The sequence below is a fragment of the Drosophila willistoni genome (genome assembly GCF_018902025.1).
Source record: "Drosophila willistoni isolate 14030-0811.24 chromosome 2R unlocalized genomic scaffold, UCI_dwil_1.1 Seg167, whole genome shotgun sequence".
Taxonomy (NCBI): domain Eukaryota; kingdom Metazoa; phylum Arthropoda; class Insecta; order Diptera; family Drosophilidae; genus Drosophila; species Drosophila willistoni.
Window position 1 is genome coordinate 11394580 of NW_025814050.1, and position 12689 is coordinate 11407268.

At 33.7% G+C, this 12689-nt stretch overlaps 1 protein-coding gene across 2 annotated transcripts in view; it reads right to left on the reverse strand.

Moving 5' to 3' along the window:
* Window positions 1–10248, reverse strand: part of LOC6642713 (laminin subunit alpha-1) — a 94007-nt gene extending 83759 nt beyond the window's left edge. For both annotated transcript variants that reach the window (XM_047010494.1, XM_047010495.1), the window contains exon 1: window positions 9840–10248. In XM_047010494.1, coding sequence (XP_046866450.1) covers window positions 9840–10230 — 391 coding nt within the window. In that variant the 5' untranslated portion in view covers window positions 10231–10248. The remainder of the gene's footprint in view (window positions 1–9839) is intronic.
* Between the last annotated feature and the right edge of the window lie 2441 nt (window positions 10249–12689).

Genomic DNA, 12689 nt, shown 5'->3' on the forward strand with positions numbered 1-12689 from the left:
AATTTCGTAGTCGCTCTCGTAGCAACTTCGTAGTCGCTCTCATAGTAGATCTGTACTAGAGGTGGGCATGGGCCGAAATGTTACATCCAACCCAACCCAGCCCATGGGCTAAAAATTTCACCTGCACCCGAAAGCTAAAAAAAAATTTGGACATTCAGAGGAAACTGTAATTCCACAAACTAGGAGCACAACAGTGGCATCACTCCAGAGTTGATCCGAAACACATTAATGCTTATCGCCAAGCAACTGTGAACGTAAGCTCCAAATCCAAGAACCATAAGCATTGGCTGACTCATGTTACCCAGCGATCGTGGCCACTGCTAATATTGCAGATGCATCCGCTATACCCTCTTGTCCATGTTAACTTGCATGTTGGATTTATCCCTGTTGTGCTCCCAGTTTGTGGAATTACAGATTCCTCTGAATGTCCAAATTTTTTTAACTTTCGGGAGCGGGTGAAATTTTAAGCCCATGGGCTGAGTTGGGTTGGATGTAACATTTCGGCCCATACCCACCTCTAGTACAGATCTACTATGAGAGCGACTACGAAGTTGCTACGAGAGCGACTACGAAATTGCTACGAGAGCAACAGAAAAGGAAATGCTCCGTAGCAGTAGCACAAAAATTTATTTTGTTTGCTCCGCTCTCATCTCGCTTTTAATGCTTGTGCTATTGCTACAACTACAAATAGCGTATCGAAAATTTTTTGCTCTTGCTATTGCTCTGTGCTCCGACGATGTATGCTACGGAGCAGAGCAGAAGAGCAATCGTTTTTCGTTTGTGCTCTCTGCTATGCTACGTAGCCCTTCGAAATCAGAGCAGTAGCGGGAGCAGAGCAATATTTTTATTGAAATTGCTGCTATGTAGCAGCAAATGCAAACACTGGCTAAAAGATACACCACAAAGTGGATATACTCTGGAGGTCGCACTTGTGTGTGTGTGTGTGAGTCTGATTGATGAGTCAGCATTTGCAGTTTTGGAAGGGGGCAACGAGAACTAAAATACTTAAGGATTGGAAGAACCAAAATGTTGAGAACAAGTTTTCTTAGAACTTACTTTTAATTCGATTAATTACATTAAAAACAAGTAAAATTATCAAAAAATATTTAATAATCGTAAGTGTTGGTAAGCAATGTATGAGTAATTTTTAGAGTTGCAAAAATTCAAAGTGTTGAAAAAATGTTTATAGCACGCATTGGCTGCATAATAAATGTTTACAACATGAAAGATCACACAAGATTTTATATTAATAATTATAATTTAGCAATGGGAAAAGTCTTTTACGTAACTATATATTTGAAATATAAACCATACATGTATTAAATAATTCAAATTTAATCTGAAAAATAATGCCAAACTAAACTCTGCAAAACTACTAACAATGAGTATCAATAATTTTTTCCTTTTGAAAACAATGTTGTATTTTATAAAAATTATTTGATGTGGTTTGATTTAATTTTATCAGAATATTCGAACTTAATCTTATTAAATCTTTATGATTTTATTCACAAAAATATTTCCAAAAATATGCTTTTTCCATAATAGATCTCAATAATCCATCTCATTCATAAATCCATTCAAGTTCATCGTAAATGGGTGGTCTTTTATAGCCCATTAGAATTGAAAATTCTAACATCCTGTGCAATTACGCAAAACACTAATCAAGCAATTCTATGAAAACATTTAATGCTTCCTTTCATCACTATTGATATTACCAAAAAATAGCTCAAAGAAATGCCACGGCGAGTTAGTTGGTCAGGAGTTGGAGGAGTCAGAGGAGAACTTCATTCAACGCAAACATAAAGCATAATTAGTTCAGAGCTCTGACAGCTTAACCGATTTGCTTCCGTTTCGTTTAGAATCTTTTCAAATGTTTTTAGAATATTTACACAACACTTTCAAGTGTTTCGCTTCGTCCAAAAGAAAGCAGACATTTCCCTTCCACGAAACGGAAAGCGTTTTGATCTCCATTCGGAGTGGTGTGGGTGTTGTTCCATGTGTTGACATGCAGAGGCTTGATATTGAAATATTTGCCACGATTTAAGGTCGTTAAAAGCAATGTCTGTTTCACGATGGACTCGATGAAATTGAAGGCAAGAGGGGCAACAGGTAGAAATGGTAAATTGATATGTCTGGATAGGAGGACTCCGCTGTATCTCTTTCTCTCTGTGTGTTTGTGTGTTTAGCTTATCTTTTGGATCGAGGCAAGGTTTTTGGACTGTCGATCGACGCTTTTCCTATGGGCCAATTTATCAATGAAGTTCAATGACAGTTGTGTCGTGGCGTTGTCGATACGCTGATCGTTTATCGCCTTTAAATATTGACAAAACAGTTTTTGATAAAAAACGCCGACGTCGATGCCGTTGCCGTTGCCATTGCCGATGTTCTCGTGTTGAAGACACATTTACATGATATAGATACACGAAAAAATGATAACCTGAAAAATGTTTCATTCACCAAGTTGGATTGAGGAAGTACATAAGTGAGAGATTGGGCCATTGGATATGCCAATCGAACGAAAATTCTTATCATAACGTGAAATCAACTTAATTATTATGATGTTGTAGATCATTTTACATTTGCTGTCAACTTAATTTGGTATTTTATTTCAAATCTTCATTTAAGTTGGCATAAGATTTATTTAAGTATTAGGTTTTTATGACAATCATGTTTGAATGTGATTTTTTTCAATATTTTTATTCAAATTTTGGCTCTTTTTGTCTCTTTTGATACTGACATGTCCATGACAATTTTCGATGTAAAATATTTAAACTTTAAAAGATTGAGCAATATAACTTAACAAATTTAAGTTTTTCGGGCTAGTATCTAGTAGATTTTAACGGCTAATAGCTTAGAATGGAACTTTATTCATATAAGCGAGTTGATTGTGCTTAAAAAGTAAGAAACATTATTACTGTTAGCCAGAAGATTATTACCCAAATTCATTATGAAATTCCAATTTTAAATTTTGAATTTAAGCGAACTCAAGTCTAGGTCTCAATCTATGCAGATAATAAGGCAGAAGGAAGGATCTCCATATTTTAGCTTGATAAGAATACTGACTAAAAAACACTAAAAACTAAAAATAGTTACTCAGAGTTAATTTTGAATACAAATTAGATCAGTTAATGAGCCTTTTCGTTGAGTGTATTAAAAGTTCTTATTAAAAACATTGCCAATAATTGAAAAGACGTAAGAGAAAACTTTAACTTTCAACTTAATCTTTTTAAATTTATTAATTTACTTTATTATCAGAAAGAATACCATTTTCTTTAACCATTTTTTGATTTAACCTTTGCTAGATCATTTGATCTTTGAAGCCTTTTGTTATGACAGTTTAATATCTGAACAATAGAACCAAAACATATAATATTCAATCAGAAGATGGTATATCAAAAGAATTGAATCAAACTATCCATATATTTTATTTAAAATTATCAAAATCAATATGGTAAACTTTCATTCTATTGATTCTTTTCTTTCATCTTTCTCTCTTTCAATGATTAAAAATATTTGACCCACTTAACTAAAAAGAAATAAGAAGAATCTGAATGTAAAACAATTTATTCGCTTCTCTAACCATTTCTCGTCTTATCTCAAGTGTCTGAACTAACGAGCTTCGAATTTGTTAGTCTCCCACTTCCCTTTCCCCTGTTCTCAACTCTCGACATCAACAGTCGCGCGCTGACCCGTTAAATGTTCCGGTGGCCATTGGGGCACATAGAGTGGCCGCCAGAAAGCAGACGGCCGGCGTCAATGTCTTATCAAAAGTTGGTCTATAACATTAATTTATGGCCAATGCAAACAGACACACACACACACACGCACACACTAAGACAGGGAGAGACGACGGGCTAACCACTTCAAAAGTCCCTGAAGAATGATCCAATGGGCCTTTTTCGGGGTCCAGCATCTTTGCTTCCCATCAGCAATTAAGCATAAGAAAATCTGTTCTCATTTATGTAAACTCTTTAAAACGTAAAGTTGAGGAATTTCCATAGATCATTTGTGGCGTCTGCGGCGTCTCTTGGTCAGTTTTTTTTTCTCTAGTTCTTGGAGTTGCATTATGTTGCACTCCTATCTCTGTCTTTAGTCCGAAAATTTGTTGTTTTGTTTGTTTGTTTGCTTAGAAAGAAACCAATGTTTACAACTTCTGTTTCTGTGGTCTATAAAAATATTTTAATGCTCACACTGGGGGGAAGAAGGAGATCTTTCTTTTACTCTCTCTATTTCTCTGTTGCTTTTTCCCATCTTTCAATCTCCTTGAGTACTTTATTTATTAAAGACTTCAAAAGAGGGAGTCTTGGCAAAATTATAGAAAGAAATATATTAAGTTTCACTATCAAATTACTCAAAGACAGAAACAACAAAACAAAAAAAAAAACTTTCGAACTCTTTTGTTTATTTGCTCCTTAATGAGAGTTCAACAATTGGTTTTATTATTTTTGCCCTCCTTTTGTTGTTAAGTTTATTGTTTTTTGGGAAGTTTTGACATGTGTTCAAGAAATAACATCAAATATCAAATATCCACAATAAAATTCCTTCGAGTGTACTCCAAAAAGGGTTTTTTTGAACAAAAGTATGTATAAGTTGTTATAATGTGAATTAAATGTAAAATTAAACTGGAAAAGCTATATTATCTATTATATCTTTCAATTTGAATCAACGTTAATGTATTGGATGCTGAAGGATGCCTTTTATATGAATTAATCCAGGGTTTAGAGTTTAGAGAGACAGACCTAAGTCTGAAATGGGTAAAAAAACATTTCTGTAAAGGACTTAAGACAGAAAAATGTATAAATAGTAACTGAGGATGGGACAACAACTTCTCCATATTAAGTCTACACATGAATATAAACACAATGGGATGCTGACCAAGCTAAATATCAATACTACATCTCTTTTCCTACTTAATATTTATACAGAGTATTTTAAAGTTGATACATTGCCTTACATAAACTGATTTATTTTTATATTTTACAATCCAATTGCTTGCCATCTGTCTTCATCAGTTGATGTTGCACTTCCTGTAAACCAAACCAACACACAAAATAAAGGGCAAATTATTGCAGTTGAAGTTGGCTGCCAGGTGTTTCGAATGATCTATAAAACCAGAGGGCCGGGGCTAACTTCGACCGCGTCAAAGTTTGTATACCCTTGCAATTTTTTTGGTAACTCTTTCCTTACCTATAGCCATCAAAGTGGAAAAACGTTTTATCTAAAAAAGCTGTTTCCGAAAGAACGGCCTACAATCTTAGCATAGCAAATAACAACGATATTGATCAAAGTCACTGTTTTCCACCGATCGTTCCTATGGGAGCTATATGATATAGTTACCCGATCTTTATCAAATTCGGCACAGACATTAATAGATATATAAAACTAACAAATATTTAATTTAAAAGCAATCACGAAGAAAAAGAAAAACAAAAATAACGAAGTTATTGACAAAAGTCACTGTTTTCGACCGATCGTTCCTATGGGAGTTATATGATATAGACACCCGATCTTGATCAAATTTGGCATAGTCGTTTATATGTGTAATTAACTCACTAATACTAAATTTCATGACAATAGCTCAGAAAATAACGAAGTTATTAAGAAAAGTCACTGTTCGTGACTTTGCCATTTGTATGGGAGCTATATGATATAGTGGTCCGATCCGGCTGAATCCGAGATATACAACGCCTGCAGTATATACAAGCCTACATGCAAAATTTCAACTCTGTAGCTCTAACGGTCTAGGAGGAGTTTGCGTTGATCCAGACGGACGGACAGACGGACAGACGGACGGACGGACGGACGGACGGACGGACATGGCTATATGAACTCGTCTCGTCATGCTGATCAAGAATATATATACTTTATATGGTCGGAGATGCTTCCTTCTATGCGTTGCACACTTCTGACCAAAATTAATATACCCTTTTTGCAAGGGTATAAAAAAAAGTGCATTTAAATAAATTCTCACCGTGAAGGGCTTCAAACCGAATCCAGGGGAGAATTGTGAGATGTATATAAACGATAAGCGAAAAGGGGAAATACTTCATCATAGAAGTAGAAGATGATCTACATATGTATATAAACATCCCACATATCATTGTCATAACTCACAAAAAGAAAGATTGAAAGATTAAATCACAATGCATTTTCTAGTATTTAGATAATAAATTTTAGATTCTCAAGAAACAGGCTGAAGAATTAGATTAGAGAATAAACTATCTTAAATTAGAATAGATCACATATTTAAAAAACCTTCAACAAAATAATAGCTGAGAGAATATATTTCTCATGAAGAAATAATGTTTACTGCACTTTAACTCACTCCGTTCAGTTAACCAGAAACTCTTGGCCAATATACAAATATCTTTTCATAACAATTTTCCACACAGCAGCGGATTCCTTCATCAATCTTTTGCTTTTTTCCACTTGTCAAGTCCAAAAACTTTTGCTTTTTACGCTTTTCAAACGGGTGAAGCAAATGAAGAAAATAAAGTTCACTAAACTTCTACGAACTTCACATGTCAATAAAAAATTAAAAACAAATAAAAACTCAAAGACTCAATGACAACACCAATAGACAAGGGATGGTGAGGGGGGAGGGGCGAGCGGACCTCAAGCCGGGAACTAAAGGTCTTTGCTTCACAGTTTTCCCACCAATCTAAATTTCCAGAAGCAACGGCAACAGCAACAACAACAATAACAACTATAAGTTGCCTTGTGTAATGCAGTTAACAAGAAACAAACAAAACCAAAAATGAAAGAAAATGAAAAAGCGAAACAGAAAGAGAGAGAGATAAAGCTTAAAGAATGAATTTCTCAAATATTTTTCGATGAACAAACATATTGACCATTGGCCATGACTTATGTATGTATGTATGTATGGATGGATGGGAGGAAGGAAGGAATGTCGTCTCCTAATGAGCTGATAAAATGTGTCACTCTGCCTGATTGGAAGAGAGGAGTGAGAAAAAGTAAGCCTAAAGATACTGTGTGGCTTTTTTTTCGTCTATCTGTATCTATAAATGACCCATTTCTATACCCTGGCAAAAAAGGGTATACACTTTATAACTTTGACTTTGGCAGAGGATAAAAAGATGAAGAATAAACTTAACTAAATTAACCCCAAACTGTTCCGAATACTTCGATATAGACTGAACTAAAATTAACATAATCTGAGGGCTTCTTTTATCTTATTCACATCGGTTTACTACATAAGATTTTACAATAAGTAAAGATTAATTAAGTTAAAAATCCAAACTAATTACATTTAGTAAGAGTTTTGTTTAAGAAATTATAGTTTTCCCATCAATAAAAACTCAGTTTCATTTTCACTATGCTTGCTTTTATAAAGCAACTAAAGTTAGAATCCGGAATTAAAATTGTCAACAAATTCTTAGGAGGCTAATGTCTAGTTTCTATAGAAAAGTATCTTTCCTACAGATTATAATCCAATTATTATTGGTATGACACTACAGAAATTCTTAAGATAGGCTGATACTAAGCAGCTCTTTGTATTTACTAGTGACTAGTCCGACAATTTTGATTTAACCATCTAATACTTAAGATTGCCTTGGCGGTCTTTTCATAAATTTTCTTACTTCATAAAACTAAACATTTTTGTATTATTCGGGAAATTAATTTTAGTTTTAAAGATCCGAATATTTATTTTGTAAATTTAAGAAGTTTGCAAAATATTTTAAAATTGTCAGTTTTTACTTTTTCAGTCTTTTCATTTGGAAAAGTCTCTTTACTTGTATGTGTTTTTCACATAATTCCCTTCAATATTAAGTTAAAAGGGTATAAATAATTCGGTACTCAAAAAATTGAACTCAACCCTCTGTTTACACATCCATAAAGACATGAACATACATATATGTTTCTTTTTTTGTGTAAAACTTTCATTTTCATTAATCTAAACAAGCCAATCAATCAATTAAGACTTGTTTGGGCGTTAATAGTTTGCCAAATACAAAAAAGAGGAAAAAGCGGGAAAATTAATCGCAAAATAATTTGTGCCTCAATCGTATTTAGGTTTTTCATTTCATTAAAGACATTTCCAACTACATAAATGACATAAAGTTGTTTTTCAGAATTTATATTAGCCGCATTTGATTTGCAATTATTATCGTATTGATTGAAAGTTGAGCAAGTTGAAATGAAAAGAAAAATGATCAAGTTTTCCTCACGTTCATTTCCATTGTGGTTTTTCCTCTCGTTTTTTATCTTATTGGGTTAATCGTCGTAGAAAATTGTCTATTTAACACACTCAGGCATTAGAAAATGATTATCATAAACCTTTACAATAGAATATTTTTTTTCCCCCAAAATTATTTCGATACGCCGATCGCTGATTCTATTTCGATATGGCTGAAATGTAGACAGAAATTTAGTGTTTAATTTTTATGGCCAGGTTTGTCTTGTATTTATATTTATATATTTATTTTATTTCATTCTTCTCTTTGGTATGGACATGATAAGCCACTTAATTTTTATAACCGTGGCCAGAACGTTGAAGATATTTTTAGTTTAATCTGCCTATCCTCACCCTTCACCCCACCCACAACACACACACATGTGTGTCTGTATGAGTTGTGTGGCACTTACTGGGCCCAGAGAACATATGTTTCCATTAGCCCATACGCATGCCCTCCACATTCATTATCCTTGTCTAGGCCTAACAATTGCCTATTGTGTGTAGTCCCTGGCTGGCGCTATTGTTGCTGTTGCTGTTATCCTCATGCTTCTTTCACCCAAACGAAAAGGTTTTGGGCGACCCTTTCACAACAACCCACGCAGCCTACTCATACCAAACTCACACTCTTAGAACATATGTTGTGGTTTTTGTTGCTGCTGTTGTTGTTGCCTCTTCTATATCTTTTGTTCTCAATTACTTGGCAATTGTTTTCATTGTTCGTTGTATGGAGGCAAGACTGTAATTTGTTTTGACTGCTGCTGCGGAATCTGGTTATGTTTTTAATGAGATGGAATGCGCCAAAGTGTATGAACAAAGTGTGTGACTTGTTTAGGAAAATGAATAGAGAATACCACAAATTAAGCTTCAAATTGTCGGTTATTATAATTGAAGTTGTCAAAAGGGAATACATACACACACTCATACAAACATTTATATTTTCAAGTTAATCAGCTTTAATTTTCAGAAAGTAGTTTTAGTTATTTTCCCTCTCAGCTTCATTCTTTGAAGCTTTTCATTTTAGTTTATGGAATCAAGCAACTATGTTCATAAATTTTCGTAAATTTAATGGAGTTTTACTTAGCTAACATAAAATACTTTCATTAAGCAATATGTAGCAAATATATTTAAATATTTTAAAATTGTTCAAATTTGAATGTCTTTCATTGGAACTGCTCAAAAGATTGATCCAATAGCAACTTTGGTTTAACTTTATTTAAGTCTTATACCCGCTGCCTAATAAGCCAAGTTCACATAGTCGTGGACAAACGAAGTGAAGCCAAAGTACAGGAGCAGAAAAAATAGAAAGAAAAAAACTAAAGCTGGCCAAACTAACAAACGAAGCAAACAACTAACTAAGAGAAGAACTATGACTTAAACTAAGACGACAACCACATAGCTGGCCCATAACTGGACCTCTCACGTAATAACGTATAGAATTACAAAAAGCAAAAATCTCTTCCTTCTCTTGTTGACCAACAACAACAACAACTTTCACATGAAAGTTCTTTCAACTTGGTGGAGCAGCAGCCAAATATGGTTTGAGACGATACACATGAGATCGGCCCAGGAGTGGGCAGTGACTTCTGGTGCAATCGATCAATAGTGGGGGGAGGGAGTAACCATATTTAGAAGTTAGACTTACCATTGGCATTCGACTTGGGCCGCTTGCGACGAGATTGTTGGCCAGAAGATTTCTTCCTGGAAGTTACATCCAAAGACGACAATGATTCCTCATCGGTGGAAATGTTACTTTCTATGAGTAGACCACTTTTGGTTTTGCGACGTCGAGATTTTTTCGTAGACTGTTTGGGCTGCTCTTGCTGCTCCTGTTGCTGCTGCTGCTGCTGTATCCTTGCTCCTGTCCAGGATACAACATCTAGGGAGGTTTCGTTGATATTTAATTCATAATCCTTGAGCAGCTTGACTGGTGAAATGGCCTGCAAACGTTTTGACTTGCGTTTGGCCTCACATGCAATTATCAGGCTTAGCAGTAAAATGGCCAAAGGCCATTTTAAAATTGGTCTAGTTAACATTTTCACAAATTTTTAATGGGCAACAGAAACAAAAAAGCTAAAGCAACACACACATGGCCAACAAGTTGACTTTGAACTTGGTATTTAATTTAATTTTTTTCTTTTTTTTTATTTATTTTTAATTATTATTAAAACGCCTTAGCACATTTCGCGCATTACATTTACAACTTCTTTTATTTTCTATTTGTAAATTTTTTCTTCTTTATTTTTTTAATTTGCTTCTTTTATTTTATTTTTGGTTGAGAAATATTTCTTGTATTTCTTTTAGCAATTTCCGCTTGTCGAGACTTCTTAAACACACTCACACACAGACACTCAAACACTTCTATTTGAAAATTTTTGCACTATTTAATTTTATTTTCGTTTCCCCACGTTTCATTTTGTATTTTTATTTTTCTTATTTCTGCACAGAGACAGCGACAAATTTTTTATTTTCTTCTTTTGCTATTTTCGTATATCCTCAATGCGTTGAAAAAATACAATTTTTTTTTTTTTTCAAAATAAATTTCACTCTCGTTGCATAAAATGCACAATTTGATTTGATTTAATTTTTTGGTTTGATGCTTATCAATTTAGAAATTGCCAATTTCGAAATGGGGGGACTCACTATCACAATTAACCTACGAGTCGTCGTATATATATATATAGATAGAGATACTTTCCGATAGCCGATCTCTATTACATTTCGTTACAGATTTCCCGTTTTAAGCGCTCACGAGGTATTTCGAACTTGCGTCCTACGCAAACGACCGTCAAACACAAACTGATGCGACACACGATCGTGTACATCGGTCCGGACCAGGCCGGGCCGGACCGGGCCGGGTGTCGGCTCTTTGCCTGACTACGACCAAAAAGAAGAAAAGGCTTGTTCGTCGGTTTCTGTGTTGTTGTTGTTTTTGTTTTTCAGTTGCACTCCGATCTGAAGGTGATGATCGTGAATGAGTGAGTGAGTGAGTTTTGGTTTCAACGTTTGTGGCATTTGTGGAACGCATTTGGTCGCCGCAGAGTTACGAAATGTTTGTTGCACTTGCAGAATGAAAATTCTTGGAAAGTAAAAAAACTAACACCTCTTGATTTGATTTTATGACGAGTGAAAGATACTTTTATTTCTTAATCCCAATTGAACTGTGATTTGAAATGCATATCATTTCCACAACTATTTTCATTCCAAGTTGTTGAGAATACGCTTTTTATTTGCGGAATGAATGATTAAATTAATTGTCAGATTAATTGTCAATAATAGATTGCTATTGATAGGTTGATGAAGTGATGTTGATAAATTAAACACACACTAATCCATAAAATGCTATGCACATTGGTAGATGTTTTTTATTTGCAAAGCTTCTAAATGAAATTGTAACTTATCTTATCAAAAATACAATTTTTATTTAAAAAACAAATTGCATTTCAAGTAATTTTTAATATTTTGAATTCATTTATTAATTCATTCAAAATTCATCCATTAATTTTTTTGTTAAAAATATTCCAAATTACTTTTAATTAATTTCTTTAAGTTTTTACATTTTAATGATTTGCTACTTACACTGATGAATCTTTAGTAATTAGTAATTAGAGTCTCGAATTAGAGATAGTTCCATTTTAATGCAGAGAATTAAAAGTAAAGAATATAGACAACATTAAATCTAAAATCGTTTGCTGTACTCGAGTTATTAAAGTAGTCTGAGGACTAAAGTCTTAAAACAATAAAGCACACCGTAGACAGATCTTTTAGATGATGTAGCGTCAATTAAGGAAAAGATATAGTTCTTGTTGCCTTGACATTTTTCGCAAGCGATTCGAAAATAGAATAAATACATATACTTTTGCCACAATCATAGTTTTGTTTTCCATTGGTATTGAATGGCAAAATCATTAATTATATTTCCGCTTATTCCAAGAACAGTCTAAAATCTTTCGCTAATTTATACTTTTCATGAGAGCTCCAAAACGAAAATTAAGAAAAGGTCATGTTCAACATTTTCTTAAACTTATCAAAGTCTGATGGAATTACTTTTAAATGTGATCATTTGAACTTATCCAATAATAGAGATAAGGCTTAAATAAGTTAGACTAAGAATATTTGGAATATATGTCCTATATATGTATGTATGAATGTAGGTTTGGCAGTCGTAAGCTAAATACAACTTAATTTTAACTATTAATCGAATTGGTAAGAAAATGTTATCATCCAATCCAAGTCTTTTGTTCTTCTAAAGGCAAAAAGTTAAGTACTTGAAAATTTCATCCAAAGTTAAGCATAAATTAAACTCCCTATGTAAATTAAATTGTTTTCTTTTGATTTTAATACTGAAATTATAATGGAATTATACAAATTTCATTTGCCATTTTGGGTTATATGATCCACCAATCTGTCCTTCTCTCATTCTATCTCACTCTTTATCTCACTCTCTATCTCTCTCTCTCTCTTCAGCACACTCTCTGTGGCTGTGTTTCTCTTC